The sequence below is a fragment of the Macrotis lagotis genome, chromosome 5 (assembly GCF_037893015.1).
Source record: "Macrotis lagotis isolate mMagLag1 chromosome 5, bilby.v1.9.chrom.fasta, whole genome shotgun sequence".
Classification (NCBI taxonomy): domain Eukaryota; kingdom Metazoa; phylum Chordata; class Mammalia; order Peramelemorphia; family Peramelidae; genus Macrotis; species Macrotis lagotis.
Genome location: NC_133662.1, coordinates 149,541,607 through 149,560,453, shown reverse-complemented (window position 1 = coordinate 149,560,453; position 18,847 = coordinate 149,541,607). Strand labels below are relative to the sequence as shown.

At 36.9% G+C, this 18,847-nt stretch overlaps 1 protein-coding gene across 2 annotated transcripts in view; it reads right to left on the bottom strand.

Annotated features, from left to right (window-relative positions):
- The window catches only part of ECT2L (epithelial cell transforming 2 like), a 112,409-nt gene that overhangs the window by 13,103 nt on the left and 80,459 nt on the right, over positions 1–18,847 (bottom strand). For both annotated transcript variants that reach the window (XM_074187693.1, XM_074187694.1), the window contains 6 exons: positions 18,527–18,709; positions 14,334–14,437; positions 8,646–8,753; positions 3,204–3,290; positions 1,289–1,503; positions 67–214 (listed from right to left, as the gene is read on the bottom strand). In XM_074187693.1, coding sequence (XP_074043794.1) covers positions 67–214; positions 1,289–1,503; positions 3,204–3,290; positions 8,646–8,753; positions 14,334–14,437; positions 18,527–18,709 — 845 coding nt within the window. The remainder of the gene's footprint in view (positions 1–66; positions 215–1,288; positions 1,504–3,203; positions 3,291–8,645; positions 8,754–14,333; positions 14,438–18,526; positions 18,710–18,847) is intronic.

The window sequence follows — 18,847 nt, the reverse complement described above, 5'->3', positions numbered from 1 at the left end:
GGTTTGCAAAGCTCTTTACATATATTATTTCATTTGATAACTTGATAATGTTGCCATCTTTGGTACCTTCTCAATTGTTTTCAGAATGATGGGGTAGTTGTTGAAGAAGTTGGTGTATATTTTTAGCCGTAGTCCAAACTTTGTGAATATTTCTCCCAAGCATTGTGCTGGACCCCATTCTTGGAGTCTCCCTGTTAATTCCTCTAGAAAATGCCTGCAAGATGAGACATTCCCAACAGGTGAACTATAGTCAAGAAGTAGAAGTCTATGCCCTCTGGGTATCACATTCATGTTTCATCCTTTTAGTCCACATTGTTAAATAAGACTTAGGGCTGTTTTTTCCCCCTGGCTTTGACATAGGTCTTCAGAAGTAGAGGGTGTGGCAAAAAGAAAAGAAAAGGAGCTCTGGAGTCCTTAAGGAAGTGGATTCTCCTGCAATTCTAAGTGAACTTTTTTTCTGCTGTCACCCAGAGTTCACAGACTACAAGGTAACATTTAGAAGACCTCAGTACCATCCCCACCTAAGACTTCCATCCTCTCATCTTCAAATATTTAGAGATATTAAGTATCCTTAGAGAAAGAATTTCCTAAACTTCTTTTGTAGATCCAAAGCTTATTAAATCCCACAGGAAGTTCTTCCCAATATCTGTTGCAAATTCCTCAGGAGGCAGCTCAGAGTCAACTTCTCTTATTCTGTCCTAAGTGGAAATGATCACAGTTATTCCATCCACATTATGACTTTCCCCCATTGTGGTTTCAATATACAGCGGGTTGGCATAAAAAATTAAATGGGAATTTTAGGGGAGTTTTGTGGAAGCCACAGGCAACACACATAGGTCAATAGACAACAAAGAAAAAATTTAGAAACTCAGAAATGAATAAAATATATTGTATAGTATTATATAATATAATCCCAAGTTTTTCAATAAGGTACTATAAACACCCCATAAAAGAAAAAGAAAAAATTCAGACTTCTTCTGTGGTACAAAGGGAGGGCCAAAAAATTTTACATGGATTTTCCACATCATGGAAGCCTCCCGTCCCTAAACCCCTGCCATGTAGAAGGGATAACTATACTCTCCTTTCTGTTACAATTGTAACAGTAACACATGAAATTTTCAGTCTTTTATCAAAATTTCCCTTGTTCCTTTCTCATTTCAGGTTCTCAGCTCACAAATAAATATCCTTTTCGCTTTTCTCCAAGTACTTAATTACACTTTGGGAAATGAAGCATGGGTTCCTCTCCACTTAACACTCAATAGTTTGGTAGTAGCTCTCTCAAATTTACCTATTGAGATCTAAGACACACAGTATGTCAGAGAAGATGATCTGGACGTCCGTGGAACTTAGGATGGCTTTGTTTGATGCCAGGGCTGCTTTCAATGGTGTGACATAAACATCTCTCACAGTTTCCAACATCTGTACATATTTTCTCTCGCTTTTCAAGAGTTCTCCAGCAATTCTAGTCCTCATTTCTGCCAAATCCATCTGCAGTTTCCTTTCCTATGGAAAAGCATAAAAACGGAAAAAAAAAAAACCAGACAGCTAAAGGTTTACTATTTCAGAATAAGTAAAGTAGATGTAAGCACAGGAACTAAGCCCATTTAGCAATTAGTTTTTTGCACTGGGAAGTGTTTTTCGATTGCAAGATGTTAAATGTTATGTAGAACTTTGATAATACTAATCACATGTTTTTATGTACAATCTCTGTCACTAACTCTCTCCAACAATCCCATTTTCTTAGAATCACAGGATAATGCCGAAACATTGGGATTGGGAGAACAGGGAAGAAGGGTGGGTGGGTTTGGGGAAAATTAATGAATCAGTTTTGGACATGTTGAGTGTCAGATGTTTGTGTAAGAAATCTAGTTTGAAATGGTGGATAGGCAATCGATGGTACAGTATTGATACTCAGGGAGAGAGGCCTGAATATATAGCTCTATGATTCATTTACATAGAAATGATAATTTAACCTATGGGAGCTGATATGATCATAGAGAGAGAGATGAGGTAAAATAGCATTATCCTCAACTTCTCACTTACCCTCTTCCCACGTATCCAATCAATTGCCAGTCTTTCTGTTTCCCATATCCAATCATTTCTCTCTACTTACAGAGACACCACCACCACAGGTAAGCCCTCATCACAGCCTTCTAACTTGTCCCCTTTCTCCAATTCTGGATCTACCCTAGTTGGAGCAAATTATATTCAATTTGTCCTAGAGAGATATTCTACCAGGTCATTTTACATAAACACTTTTGAAACACATTATTCAAATGGTAACATAATAATCTAATTTGGGAGAGCTAGGAAGGATTACTGTGTTCCATTTGGTAATGTTTAGAAGTATATATCATATTTTCTATGTTCTTGGATCATTTCAAAATTCTGGCTTTGGTTACAGATTTATATATTTGATATTTCAAATGCCAAACCACTCAATGTTGTTTCAAGAACTCTCTGCCAAGGGGCCTTTATAATGTGAGGAGGAGATAATATAATATTCAGCCTTGCCCTATAAATACACTACTATTTACTCATTCCTTATAGTAGATCTTCTACTTCTACTTTTGTAGACCCAAGATAGCATTAGTATAGTGCCTAGATCAACTCATTACCAGCAATTATTGAAAAATCATTTCTTTATATGATAGAATTAAACAAAATACCATCTGCTATGGTAGGAGGTCCTCATTGATATACATTTTAAAACAAGAGCTGAAACAAAAATGATGATAATAATAATAATAATCACATTTATATAGAATTTTAAGGCTTTCCATATATTAACTCATTTTGAAGTTGCAGAGATTACTCCTTAACTTTTTTAAAAACAAGAAATTTGTTAATGAACAAATCAGAAATAAGACCCCTCTATCACTATAATGCCATTTCTTTAAATTATGTGTCAAAATAATGCTGAAAAAAGTAAGAACACACTTTGGTTATGTTGACAATTAGATAAACCAGCATCCCTCCCTGACCTAATTTTGCTCATGGTTCAGATTTTGCAGAGGTAATATAACCATCATTTCGAAGGAAAAAGTGCTTGCTAGCTTATCTCTAATTTGATTAGGTCATTTTATTTATTTATTTTTTTATAAAGGAAAACTTTCATGCAAAAAAAAAACTTTAGAAGATAGTCAGAAACTCGACATGAGTGATAACAATGGGAAATGGTAAACATTTAAGAAGTGACTTACCAAATTAACGAGGACTTCGAGTTTTAAATCACCTTCACTGATACTAGTCATTTTGTCCTGAGAATGATCTCCTTTCATATTTCTTTCCTAGAAATGGAATGAACATTTTATTGAAAGGGGACAGTCACTGTCAGGTTTCTTCTATTTTCCTACCATCATATGCTGGACACATAACAAATGATTTTTTTTTTAATTTTTTAAAGATTTTATTTGAGTTTTCAGTTTTACAATTTTTCTCCCAATCTTACTCCCCCCCCCCCCACCATGGAAAGCAATCTGTCAGTCTTTATTTTTGTTTTCATGTTCATCCAGATTGAGTGTGATGAGAGAGAAATCATATCCTTAAGGAAGAAACAAAAAGTATAAGAGATAACAAGATAAGACAATAAGATATCTGGTTTTTTCCCTAAATTAAAGGGAATAGTCCTTAAAATTTGTTCAAACTCCATGGCTCTTTATCTGGATATAGATGGTCAAATAATCTTTCAACAGAGGAAAATACAGACTTGCCAGTTGATATAAATTTAGATCAATAAATAAAATTTGTCCAAAAATAAGTATAGCTCTTTAGTAAAATTCCTTGGTTCTCAGTTCAATTAAATGGTTTTATATATTTTAAAACTACTCTCAAACTTTTATTATCTTAAGATTGAGAAGATTCAAACTTCCATTCTCTCCCATCAGTAAAGAATCACACAATTGCTAGTCAGATCTGAAAGGGATCAAACTGGTCCTTTGATTATACCCTTCAATCTCAAATCAGACTGATCTATAATTAGCCAATGAGAGCAAATTTATCACCTTTTTTTAAGACCCAAGAAGGAAAATTCTCAGGAAAGTTGATAAAGTCATTTCTTTAATTATTTTCAAATTTACTATATTCACTACAATTCCCAGTATCCCTTTTATCTCTTCATAGAATCATGTCAAGTTTAATTTCCCTTAATTTTTTGGGGGGTGGTTAAGAAATGCACCTGAAGACTTTGCTCAAAAAATGTCCCATCCCATTTCTTAGAGCTAATCTATCTGGACCTGGTTTTCCCCAATCATCCTCAGCTAAGCCACACAATTTAAAACTTTGGTCTAGGGAATTCAGTTTCTTCATCTGCCCTCCCTGCTTGGTGCTGCTATCCCAGGTGATTGCTTCTCAGGTGTAATAATGATAAGGACAGAAAGATTTGATCTTTATTGGACAAAAATCATCTCAACAGAATTTCTTCCTTACCCAGTTTTCCACAACAATGAAGATGAATTCAATTGCTTATGGCACAGTTAGAGCAACTCTAATAATAACACTAATAAGTAAAATATTTGCCAAAGTTTGGGCTCATAGGATCTAAGATTTGTACTTCAATATATCTCAGAGGCCATCTAGGACCATCTTCTTATTATACAGCTGAAGAATCAAGGTCCAGATTAAATAATTTGCCCAAGGTCACACAGGTAGGAACTAGAAGATCTGGGAGTCACACCCAGGTTGTCTGACTCCACATTCTTCTCTCTTTCCACTGCAAGGACTTAAAGTTACCATATGAAAAACAAGCTCACTTGGTCTGAGCAAATGGTTAACCACACCCACACTGATTCAGACCTTTGGTTCTGATAAATTTAGAACCTCAGCTCAAACATCATTTAAAAAAAAAAATGTTTAGGTTTTTTTTTTTTTGCAAGGCAAATGGGATTAAGTGGCTTGCCCAAGGCCACACAGCTAGGTAATTATTAAGTGTTTGAGGTTGGATTTGAACTCAGGTACTCCTGACTCCAGGGCCAGTGCTCTATTCTCTGTGCCACCTAGCTGCCCCTCAAACATCATTCTTAAACAAACAAATGAATCAATAAATACACCACAGCATTAATTAGCTTGACTATTATTTTGTTGCCCTTCTGGGCTGGCCAACTGCAACTTCTGGATGTCTGGATGTCTTTGCTTCTGTGAAGTTGGTCTGAGATTAAGACTGGTTCTAGGAGGTCTGAAGTTGATAAACTTCTTCATTTACACTAGACACATTTGCACATTTATAGTAAACTTTGAATGTACAATTAATTTTGCTATTACTGAGCCCAGTAGAAGTAACAGTGGTAGTGAAATGAGCATTGAGAAGAAAAATATGAAAAATTTGCATGAGTTTGACTAGGTCACCTTCACTCATGTTTGACCATCATGGGGAATTCTATCAACTTTCAAATCTAGATGGGAGTGATGAGGCATCCGGGTACGTTCCACAGTTTTTGGTGATATGTTTATTATTGTTGCTACTGTCAAGAGGACAGTAACACTTCTGCTCACATGGAAACTAGTGCCCTTATTTAGGTACAATGTGTAGTTGTACATATGGCCAGTATCCAGGGTAGCTGTCAGGATAAGAGTCACTGTTTTGACAGTTATTCCTTGGTTCAGCAGATGAATCCTTTCTACTTCACTCCTTTAGTTTTTGAACATTTCCTGCCTCCCCGGGAAAGGTCTTTAGAATACTTATCTCAACAGGATATCTATGTTCCCACTGCTGTAAGAACAATTGTTTTACAAAGTGGTGGCAGGCCTAAATGTATATAAAAAATTCACTTGGCAGATGCTTCCCATTTCTTTCTGTACTCCCTTATTCAACCCCTACCTTGGATTATCAGAGGAAAATCAGTGGCTAGTTGCCAAAACTTCTCTTCTACTTCAGTGGGCCTTGGTGTTGCTTGGTTTTGTCCAAATGGCAGTTGAGTCATGAATCGGAGACATAAAATCATGGGCAAACAACATGAAAATCTAAGATATGTTTAACAATTTGGTAAAAGGTCAAAAGAAATCCTTAGCATTGGGAGTATAATGTGTCTGGCTACCACAGGCAAGTGAAGGCAACAGAACACCATCTGCTTTCTAATAATACAGTATTTTTTTTGGGGGGGGTGCTCCCAGTCTTTGTTTTAGAGCATCAGTGGGTGATTATGATGGTATAAATCTCTTTGGAGTGTTGAAAGATGTAGACCTGTTGCTACTTGAAAAGACATTGGTGTATGATTTCAGAGGACTAATTGTAAAGCATTCCTCTGTCCTCTATGGGTTTGATGAAAAGAATGGAGGGCCAAAGTATTGACATGCTTTGCTTAACTGTATTTCTTTGTCACAAGGATGACATCTATTAAGGGAAACATCAGGGAGTGACATTTATATTAAGTAAGAGTAGTCAACACAATTTTTAGAAGAAGACATTTATTATCATCACTTGACATTTGATTTGAAGGAGAAAAGAACTTATTAGGTTCTAGGTACTATGGGAAACACTTCATATTTATCATTTCTTTGGTCTTCACAACAACCCTAGGAGGGTGTTACTATTATCATCCCCACTTTACTGATGAGGAATTTGAACCAAACAGAAGTTAAGTGACTTGCCAAAGGTGACACAACTAGTAAGTAAAGTTAGAAGACTTACAAGTGGCCTCACTCAACAAGTTGCGTGACCCTTGGCAAGTCACTTAACCCTATTTGCTTTGTTTCCTTATATGCAAAATTATTTGGTGAAGGAAAAGGTCAAACAACTCCAGGATCTTTGCCAAGAAAACCCCAAATGAGGTCACAAAGACTCACATACAACTGAAAAAACTTGAACAACAAAACAATCAGGATCTCAAACAAATCAAAAGCAAAAATAGACTTAATTAAAAGAGATAATCAAGTAAACTATATTTTACTAAAAGATAGTATAGACAGTCAAGTAATATTAAAATTTTATAGCAAATTTCTCTGGTAGAGGTTTGATTTTTCAAAGTTATGGGGAGCTGAATCAAATTGATAGAAATTTCCCAGTTGATAAATGGTCAAAAGATATGAGAACAAAGCTGAGTACAATCTTATGAAAAAAAATTGCTCTAAATCACTATTATTAGAGAAAGGCTTATTAAAGAAACTTTGAAGTAGCTTCTGACACCTATTAGAAATGACATGCTGGAGGTGATGAGGGAAAATTATTAAATTAATGAATTGTTAGTGAAGTAGTGAACTAGTCCAACCATTCTGGAGAATAATCTAAAACTATTCTCAAAGAGTTATGAAATAACTGGGAATACCACTACTAGGACTGTATCCCAAAGAGATCAAAGGAAAAGGACCTTTATGTACAATTTTTTTTGCTGGCAAAGAAATGGAAATTAAGGAATTACTGAGTAAGATGTGGCATATGATGATGATAGAATACTATTTTGCTATTAAAAAGTGATGAGGGAAATGATTTCCAAAAACACATGGCAAGAACACTAGAAACTGTTGCAAATTGAATTGAAAAGAATGAGAATTGAATTGAAAAGATCATTATTCATAGATAAGATCAACAACATTGCAATGACTTCAACAGTGAAAGACATGGCTACTCTGATCAATACAGTGATCCAAAACAACTCTAAAGGACTTATGATGAAAAAATTATATTCACCTCCAAAAAGAGAACTGATAAACTCTAAATGCAAACTGAAGAATGATTTTCTTGCTTTCTTTCTTTTTGTTATAAAGCTAATAAGGAAATATGCTTTGCATTATTTCCACACGTATAATTGATATTATATTGTTTGCCTTCTCTATTGGGAGGGAGGGAGAGAATCTGGAACTCAAAATTTAAAAAGAAAAGAGTGTTAAAACTAAATAAAAATAAATTGGAGGAAGGAATACTCCTTTTTTTGGATGGTGAATTTCTCATAGGATAATTATTCCTTAAATCTTACAACACTCAAGAAGATTTCACTTATTTATAATTTCCCAGTTAGAGAATGTAATTTGGGCTCTCAGGGAGAAATGGCATTTCTGAAAATGTGCCAAGTGTTATCATGGCGCTGGGCAGCAGCAGTAGCATGAATAGAACTATAGATCTAGAGCTGGAAAGGCACTCAGGGGCCAGGTAATCCCACTTCCTCATTTATTAAATGAAGAAACCAGAGCATTAGTCTAAAAACCAGAGGACCTACATTCTAGTTTTGTAATCTTATTTGGTATGTTACATAAATCTGTTTCCTAAAATTTCAACCAGGAATAGAAAAACTTGGATGATTTATTTTACTTATTTGTCATGAGCAAAGCACTTTTTAAACCTCCAACCAAAATTACACATTAAAAAGTAAAGTCTACAATAAATGTTGGCATAGATAGAATATTCAAAGACTTTGAGGAAGATTCCCTAACAGTTTGGATAGATATACTCCAATTGCGGAGGATTTTGGGGAGAACACTGAGAATTTAAGGGAGATAAGAGTTTCACTGGATGAGAAGTACAGATGGTTTGTAAGGTGCACCCTTGGAGGCAAATCCCACATCAATGAGATCACAAATCCAGCTAAGTAATGAAGAATAAATTAATTATATTTGGGCATCTTCCTTTACATAGAAGAAGAGTGTTGGAATTATATCCTCCAATATCTATTTCTCTTCAATACAGATTGCAGTTGAAAGGACAGAAATAGCTTTACCTTTGTTGATAAACTGAGAGTTGTCGAGATAAAATGTTCATCAGATTCTTTGTTCTTTTTGCTAGATTTCTTCAGCAGAAAATATGACAGATATTCTAGTGGATTTTCCTGGGGGGAGGGGGGAGAGAGGGAAAAAAAACCCAGAAAGGAATTCCTATTAAAAACAATCATCATCTAAAATTTTTTGGGCTGTATAAAGTGTGAGGGAAGGGAAGATTTTTTTCTTGGCTTTTAGTGTGGTGTAATAAATTATCTTTAGAAAACAATGATAGTAAACACTGTTACTCAGTTAGGTTCCCTTGAATAGTTACCTTATTGTTTTTCAAGTTCAGGTCATGATACGAATTAGGGTAACTTGGAGGCTATAGAAAGTGTCAAGGCACAGAAAAAAGACACATTTCCCATTCTTTAGGTCAAAGATGGAATAGTGAGGAAAATAAAGTTATTTTTTGGGAGGAGCTTCTGAAGGAAAGGCTGTATCCAGGTCCAGTCTATTTCCCTCCAATTTTATGTGTCCTTGGATATATTTTCCTACTTATTTTCCCAAGGAATGTAAATGTGTGTGTATCTGTGCATGTGTTAGAGGAGCTGGGTTGAAATAAGTGGTCTAGGGCTCCCTATTTCAGTTTCCATTTATATCATAACATATCTCAATGTGTTCCATGGCAAAAAAAAAGCCTGGAAGCCATTATGTCATTACTTAATTATTTATGTATAACGAATTCAAATGCAATGAAGTACACTTTAAAAATATTCTGAACATAATTTTCTTTAGAAATACAGCAATGCCTCTGGTCAGCATTATGAACATAAAATATCACCATAGCAGCAAACCCAGAAGTGACAGCTAATAGGGTTCTAGTTGATAGAAGGCTAGCTAAGCCCCTCATGTCCTTATGTTGAAAGACTAATAAATCATTCCTAACTGCATTTTCACAGGTCCAGCACAATATGGCACCAAAAAAGCAATTCTAAGAGATTTCTGTTAATCTACCCAGAAAATCCATCCCCTATTTAAAAAATAAATTAGTATCCTATCCAAATTGAAATTGAAGCAGATGAGAAAAGAACAAGGAAAAAAATTAAATTAACCTATAGACTTGTAGTGTTAAATTACTATTATTGAAAGGTATTTTTAAGAACTCATTTTTGCTTGTTTTTTGGTCCTGTAATTTATTTCTTTCTGAACTCCCTCTTACACTATAATCCTGGTAGCTTCATTATAACCAATAGTCTTTGGTGTTTGGGACCTGGGGTTCCACTGCTTAGGGTGTCATCAGTATGGCTTGAACCCGGGTCTACCAGATTAATAGGCTAATTCCTAGTGATTATGTCATGCTTCCTCTAAGAAGAACAATTTCCTGAAAATCTAAGGGAGCTCAATATAGCATGGAAACATGAATACCTTTCCTCTCCTTCCCTCATTCTCTTTACCAACTCCAAATTTAGCACCTTCCACTTCATTTTTCCTCTAAGCCTTTTTATTTTCTGAAGTTTGGACTCCCCTTGATACTTCTGACATTTGAATGGGTCTCTTTAGAAGTCAATTCTGCCTATCTTGTGTCTGATGAGATTTTTTAAAAAATCTCTTCCTTCCTCACTCTCAAGACCAGCTCACTTAATTCCTTTTTCTTTGTATTTTGCTTTCCTTCTTTAGTTATCAGTCCCTTAGCTTCCCTCTCCCTAAGGATTTTTCTCTCTTTTTTTCTCTTTTCTACTTTCAATCATTACTCAGTTTCTCCTATATTTTCTTTTCTTCTCCAGTACTGGCTACCAGGCTATTGTATTTACCTGTCTTCTTAAAATATAAAATATATTAAAAAAATCATTTCTTTTTTTTTTGTGCTTGAGTCTTTATTCCAACACCAACAACTCTGTCATGGGTGGATCTCATTCTTTATGATAAGTCCATCACAAAAGTTATTTCCATATTTTTCCACCCTTGCCATTGCTGATCGCAACTCCCTCCTTTCTTATTTCTCCACTACCATGTACTCTATTTTCTCTCTCCTTTCACTATGACTCTGCTGTACGGTCGCTGAATGGCACAGCAGACAGATCCCTGGTCCTGGGGCCAAGAAGCCCTGAGCCCCCATACCACCCCTTAGGCTCAGAATCTACCTGGCCCTGTGGTCCTGGGCAGGCCTTCCATTCCCAGCCCCTTGCAAGAAGTAAGAAAGAAAATGTGTTATATCTGGCCACTCTCCCCCCATGGTCCATCCTCTCCTCCTTTATTCACATCCCCACCCCTTCCCCCTGCTCCCCCCTCCTTCTTACTCCAGATGTCTATACCCCATTGAGTATATTTGCTGTTTCCTCTCCTAGCCATCTCTGATGAGAGCAAAGTTTCCCTCATTCCCCCTTGCCTCCCCCCTTCCATATCATTGTAATAAAAAAAATCTTATGTGAAATACCTTGGACTATTCCCCCTCTCCTTTTTCTTTCTCCCATTCCATTTCCCTTTTTTTTCTATTGACTCCATTTTTACACCATATTTTATCTTCAAATTCAGCTTTCTCCTGTGCTTCAACTATAAAAGCTCTCTCTACCTGCTCTATTAACTGAGAAGGTTCATATGAGTATTATCAGTGTCATTTTTCTATGCAGGAATACATGCAGTTCATCCTCATTAAGTCCTTCATATTTCCCCCCTCTCCTCCAATCTCCATGCTTCCCCTGAGTCCTGTATCTGAAGATCAAACCTTCTATTCAGCTCTGGCCATTCCAAAAGGAATCTTTGAAATTCCCCTGGTTCATTGAAAGTCCATCTTTTTCCCTGGAAGAGGACATTCAGCCTTGCTGGGTAGTTCATTCTTGGCCGCATTCTAAGCTCTCCTGCCTTCCGGTATATTGTATTCCAAGCCCTACAAGCTTCCAATGTAGTTGCTGCTAAGTCCTGTGTGATCCTGACTGCAGCTCCACGATATTTGAACTGTGTCCTTCTGGCTGCTTATAATATTTTCTCTTTGACTTGGGAGTTCTAGAACTTGGCTATGATATTCCTAGGGGTTGGTTTTTTGGGATCTCTTTCTCTGGGGGATCGGTGGATTCTCTCCATTTCTATTTTGCCCTCTGCTTCTAGAATATCAGGGCAATTTTCCTGCAGTAATTCTTTGAAAATGATGTCAAGGCTCTTTTCCTGATCATGACTTTCAGGTATTCCAATAATTTTTAAATTATCTTTCCTAAGTCTGTTTTCCATATCAGTTGTTTTTTTCAACAAGATATTTCACATTTTCTTCTAATTTTCATTTTTTTGGTTTTGAAGTACTGATTCCTGATTTCTGTTAAATTCATCAATCTTCCTGAATTCTATTCTTTGTCTGAAGGATTTGTTCTCCTCAGAGAGTTTTCTTATCTCTTTTTCCATCTGGCCAATTTTGCTTTTTAAAGCATTCTTCTCCTCAATAACTTTTTGAACTGTTCTATCCATTTGACCTAAGCTGGTTTTTAGCATGCTATTTTCTTCAGAATTTTTTTTTGGATTTCCTTGACTAAGCTGCTGACTTCATTTTCATGTTTTTCCTGCATCTCTCTCCTTTCTTTTCCCAGTTTTTCTTCCAACTCCCTCATTTGATTTTCAAAGTCTTTTTTGAGCTCTATCATAGCCTGAGCCCAATTTCTGTTTTTCTTGGAGTCTTTAGATGCAGGAGCTTGTGCTTCCTCATCTTCAGACTGAGTATTTTGGTCCTTCTTGGGCTCATTTGCAAAATATTTCTCAATAGTCTTCTTTTTGTTTCTCTGCTTGCTCATTTTCCCAGCCTGGGCCTGGTTTGGGGTGTTTCTTGAGCTTTTGGGACACTCCCACAAGGGTCTCAGTGTGTGCGGCTGTCCTCCCTCCTGGTCTGTGAATGACCATAAGCGCCCCCCTCTGCCAAGGGGCTGATGTGGGGGGGGGCTGCTGTTCTATGGGGGGGCCTAGACTGTGGTCAGGATTTGAATGTGGTCAGAGCCTCAGAGTCCTGTTTCAGGGGCAGAGGACAGAGCTCTGCAGTCTCTCTCTCTTCACTCCCCTCCCTCAGCTCAATGGGCTCATGCCCTGGGGGCTCCTGTGGCTCCGCCTGCTTCTGTTTCCTGGATCAGGGCTGGGGAAAGAAGATGCTGCTTGCTGTGTGCCCTGAGGGCTGGGCTCCAAGTGCTGGCTCTGGCAGAGGTCCCCCGCTGTTCCCCCACTTTGTATCCGGTGCTCCTCGGGGTGCAGCTCAGGAGACTCCCCCGCTGCTGTGAGCTGAGACCCCCAGCACCCTGGGGCTGCCTCCGGGAGGCTGAGGTTCTTTGGCTCTGGCGGGCCACCCCTCTGGCGGCCGCCTCTCCAATCCCGGGGAGCAGAGCCTTTCTGCTCTTTTCCCAGTTACCTTGAGTAGGAGAACTGCCTCACTGGGTCCCTTTGTGGGTTCTGTCTCTCGAAAGTTTAGTTAGAGCCCTTAGCTGATGAATTTTATCAGAGAGCTCCTAAGACTCGATCCCTTCTTGTCGCCATCTTGGCTCCCCTTCTCCAAAAAAAGCATTTCTATTTAGAATTAAGGGCAAGTCAGAAAAAGTTTTATTATATCTATGCTATTTAAGGTATAAGCTTGCTTAGAGACAATAAAGGAGGAATGGATTCAAAACTTTGTAATCACTGCCCTCAAAGTCAACAAAACATCTCAGAAGATGACAAAGCTCTATTCTATTTTAAGATTAATCAAAAAAAGGTCCAGACATCTTGATTGAATCAATAAACAAAACAAAACAAAAACTCTTAGGTGTGAATATTTGAAAAAATTTGAAAGAACCATTGTGTTTGGACCATTGGAGGAAAGTAAATCTGTTAATTGGTCAAGAGAGTAAGTTAAATACCCTTTAGTTTATGTATAAAAACAAACATATATGTGTGTGTGTGTGTGTATAAAAACAAATTCAGAGATAGTGAATTTCTCTCTTCTCCCTCCTCCTAACTGACCACATGATGAACCTCAGAACATCTGGGGTTCTTATCTGTGTCAAGAGTCTTTTCCCTGAAATAGTAGTGGCAGACAGCAGTGTCTGAATTCAGACGTGGGAGATCCAGCCAACACATTGAGGAAAGGTAGCTTCAGGGAGTATTTTGGGGCAAAGCAAATATGGGTATGGTTTCTAGAGAGGCACCAATCCTTGGATTCTAAGCAGATCAAAAGGAAAACTTCATGAGTTATTGGTTACGGGAGAAAAGGGCTCCTAATGACTAGAAGTTATAAGTTACCTCCTTGCTACATGAATCTATCTTTGTATTTTAAGTAAGCCTGCTCTCTCTCGGACTCGTGTGTCGTGAGTGCAAGGAGAGACCTTGACTCAGGGGTACTGTTTTTATAATTGTTTATGTGCTTAGTATGTGTTTATCAAGATATACCTTTCTAAAAGTTATTTGAAGTTACTTGATTACCTATTGGAAGCACACAGATTGGGGCTCAAAAATCTGGTTTAGGCATTAGTGGTCAGGGGCTCATGAATGATAATCTGAGAAAGCTCCAACCTCTCAACCTTATCCCTAAAAATCTTGAAGAGAGTAGTTATCTACCCTCTGGGGCTCAGCTTGCCATTGTCAGTGGGAGTAAGGCAAATGGCTCCAAAGGGATACCATGCTTAAAAAGCTTGGTTCAAACATTTTTCATTTTGTGTTTTTGTTTTCACTTGCTTGTTGATGTTGTTTTTCTCCCAGTAAGCACTTACTGATTTCTCCTTTGACAGTTGAATCAATCCGTCAGCTAGGACCTGAGCTGTTTCTTGGTTAGCCAGAACACTAGCAAGGCTCAGAGAATCAAACATAAACTGCCCTAAAAGGTAAAAGATCACAAGCCACATTAGCTATTTAAATACAGTTTGCATTTTGTAATTGGATTTTTAAGGACAGTTAGGTGGCACAATGGATAGGCATACTCAGGCCTCAATCATTTACTAGCAGTGTGACCCTGGGCAAGTCACTTAACCCTGTTTACCTCAGTGCTTCATCTAAGTTGGAGAATGAAATGGCAAACGGCTCTAGATTGTTTGCCAAGAAAGCCCCAAATGGGGTCACCAAGAGTTGGCCGTAATTAAACAACAATAACCAATAACAACCATCTGGATTTTGATAAAGGTCCCTGTCCACCTATAGGCAGAGATTTTCAATAAAATCATCTGCAAAAAAGAGGAAGGCAATAACTAAATGTGCCTTGAGATCTGCTGTTTTAGTGAAAGAAAAAAAAGCACATAAAACAAGATATAAATATATAAATACTATTATGCAGAACCAAATAAGAACCAAAATAAAAATGAGGGCAGTCAACTCTGACAATATATGAAAAATATCCATTCTCAAAAAGTTGATACAAAATAAAAATTTTAAAGTTTGGAGGAAAAAGAAGGGGAAAAGTAGCACAGGGAAACAAATCAGTAACCTACCATTTTGATTTTTAGACATTCTTGCTAAGTATCTATTCTTTCCTACATATTTGTGCATAGTTAGGGAATATTTTTTTTAATAAGATTTATTTTTAGGTTTATTTTTGCAAGGCAAATGGGGTTAAGTGGCTTGCCCAAGGCCACACAGCTAGGTAATTATTAAGTGTCTGAGATCGGATTTGAACCCAGGTACTCCTGACTCCAGGGCCGGTGCTTTATCCACTATGCCACCTAGCCACCCCGTAGTTAGGGAATATTTTTAAAAAATCAAATGAAATATCACACATATCCTTGTTCTTTAAAAAAGAAAAAAATAACATAATAATTACTTGTTGCCTTGCTTTAAAAAGCAAAGCATATTAATTTAATTTTATGTATGCAAATGTTATATAACTATATACAAATGTTTACTACGTTTGATGAATTGAATTGAATTTCCATAAGTATTCCCATTACTTCTCATTTTCAGAGTATGAACAGCATTTTCTCTTCCTTGTATGAGACATTATTTCTGTTAAAAAGTTTCACTTCCACTCTTCTCTAGAATTCTAAATCCCAAGAAAGACCACAATATAATTTCACACCTATTTTGTGCCATCATTTCAATTTTTCAAAAAGTATTACTGAATACCAAAAATAGGATGTGCCCCTCCCTTTGAAATGTTTAAAATCAAAAGGAAGGGGTTGAGCCAGGATGTAAAATATTTGCTGGGAGACATAAGGACAAATACTTATAAATCTGTCACAATGCTTGTACACATTTTCTAAGTCAGCAAGTAGAATATAAAGTACATAGCAGAAAGGAGTCGGGGAAGGGAAGAGTCAAGGTAAACTCAAAGTTTGAGGAATTCAGTTTAAGCCATTTGATTTGAAGAGGGGATTAATGAGGAAAAAAGTTATCATTTAGGTGAAAGAAAAAGCCCTGGTAGTCCAGATGAAGCTGAAAGTGGAAAAAGAAAATAAGATGCAAAGTAGAACCAGTGAAGCCTGTAAATATTGGTTTTTTCCTGAAAGGCTTTATTCATAAAAATTTATCATGAGACTCAGTGAGGTAAGATAAGGCCAGATGGCACTGGATCTCAAAGTCCACATTCAAGAGCTTATTTTTCAGTTGGAGGGTGAATTAAAATAAACTCTTCAAGGGTTGGAATGCTCTTAATGGTGCTTGGTCAAAATGATTTGTGCAGAAATAGCATAAAGGATAAACATGGTGGGAGGACAGAAGAATAATGATTAAGGGCTCTTGGCCCATAAGGTGGGAGATTGATGAGGGATGAATCATTGCATTTCAAGGAAGCAAGTTTGGAGAAGATGCGGTTAAACTTGTAGTAGCTCCTGTCATCACAGCTGAAGGATTTCCTTAAGCAGTCCTTAAAAAGGAACTTCATTCCAGGGAGGCTCAAGTTTCTACTTGGCTTAGGTTTTAATTGTTCTTTTATATTCTTACCCTTGTCCTACTTACATCTTGGTCTTGAGTATGGGAACAGTATTTTTGAGATAGAACTTTTTAGTCATAAGAATGTTTCTTAATGGGATGTGTGCATGATAAAGGCCTATCCTCAGAATAATTTTAAGTGTATGAAGATATAAAGGCAAACAAATTGTTGCTTTGTTGCTAAATTGAAAGTAAAAGATCCATCCATGGACCATATGTAAAGAATCCTTGATCTATGACATCCAGATTGCAATTGACCCACATGTAGAAGAGAAGAAAAAAAATAATCTCAGGAATCTTTTAGCTAATAATTTTGGCTAGTTGAGAATTCATCAAGATAAACAGCCAGAATTCAAAAGAGGCAGTGACAGATAAAATGTGGAAAGGGCAGAACAGGAAAAGCATAGGATATAATTATGCTAGAGCTGCACTCAGATGTGAGCAGTTTTCCTCAATTGTCATTTTGGTTATCACATTTTCTTGCTAAGTAAGCCAATGAGACTGTCAACTGTCCTCGTGTTCCAGCTGTTCACCAGCTGCCCCTTGGGTCTCCATCATATTGTTTCTACTTGTTCTGATTTTTCAGATGAGAATCAATTATTTTGCCAGGTCAACCTGCCGTCTCTCTTCTTGTCCTAGATTTAGCCACGGTGAATCCTTTCCTTCTTAGAAGTGTCCAGGATAAAAATGACCCTGCAGCAGGAGGCTTGGATCTCTGAACTGTCTGTAGTGTCAAATGACTTATATTATGTTAATAATTAGATCTCAAATAACATATAATGATAATAATACTAATACTAATAAAAACATTTATATAGTTACTCACCTTTGTGTCAAGGCCTCACATTTTTCTCATTGGAGGCTCAAAACAATCCTGGGAGATTTTTATTTACCCTATTTTACAGTTGAAGAAACTGAGGTAGACAGAGTTTAAGTGAATTTTCCTGGGTGTCACAGCTTGTAGAGTCTGAGACTGGATTTGAGCTCAGGTCTTCCTGACTCCAGGTTCGTTGCTCTGTATTCTATGGCACCCCCTTAGCTGCTACCCTTCTGGGTTTCAGAATCATGGAATCTCAAAATTGAGAAAGGATTTTGGGGCTTATCAATTTCCTTATCTGCAAAATGATGAGATAAGCTAGATGATATCTAAGCCCTAAAATTATCTCTTTATACTCTGATTTGATTCCTTAAAACCCAACTTCCCCAATAATATCCATAAATCTTTTTTTTCCCATTTTTCCACATTTTTTTTAGGTTTTGTTTTTGCAAGGCAAATGGAGTTAAGTGGCTTGCCCAAGGCCACACAGCTAGGTAATTATTAAGTGTCTGAGACTGTTTTCCACATTTTAATTTAAAGTTTTGAGTTCCAAATTCTGTCCCTGACTCCCTTCTCTTCCCCTTCCTGGAGAAGGTAAGCAATCAGAATATCCATAAATTAAAATTTTAACTACCTTGATCATTCAGTACTTATGAATATTATGAAGATCAAGTACAATAATAATAATAATAATAATAATAATAATATAGTTCTATACTTTTAGTTTTATATTTTAGTTTTATACTCTATATATTTAACAACTTTTTAATAATGTTTTTATACTTTAGTTTTATAACTTTTCCATGTTCTGACCTGTTCTATATTTGTTGTGCTTGCTCATTTAGAACATAAATTCTATGAGTACAGGGTCCCTGTCTAGTTTCTTTAAATCTCCATATAGTACCTAGAATAGAGTAATGTTCTGTGCCTAGAGAATGCTTTCTAACACCTGTGATACCACTGAATTTCAAAATGAGAGAGTGAGTTATGGCAGAACTTCAGAGTAGAAGCTAGCTTCAATTTATGGAGAAAAACACAAGAGTTCAACACTTATTATCTGAGGAGAGCTATAAGCAAGATAAAAGACATAAGGGACATTAATGATGTTGAAGAATTTTTACTTAGGAATCTTTCTAACCTGATCTACTTTATTCCCAAAGCACTTATTTAAAAATCGTCCTTAGCATGTAACAACACATTTTGTACAATAGAAGTAGCAAGAAACCATACCAAGAATCTTGCCAGTGATGTTCCTTTGCAACATCTCGAAATGAGGTCTCAGTTGCTTCCGGACAGATTTCAGGGTCTCTTCCAGGAATTCTGTGAAGCTGTACCACGTCTGGAGCTTGTGGTCACAGAAGTAAATGGAAGGAGGGAATGTTCCTTGCTTCTGTCCCAGCCAATCACTAAGAACTGACATTATAAAGGATAGCCATAGTTTACATTAATATCTGCTTTATGGGTGAAATGAAGTCAAATTTGAATTCAGGCCCTCCTGAATTCAAATAGTGGATAGAACTGGTGCTCTATCTACTGGACTAGCTAACTGCC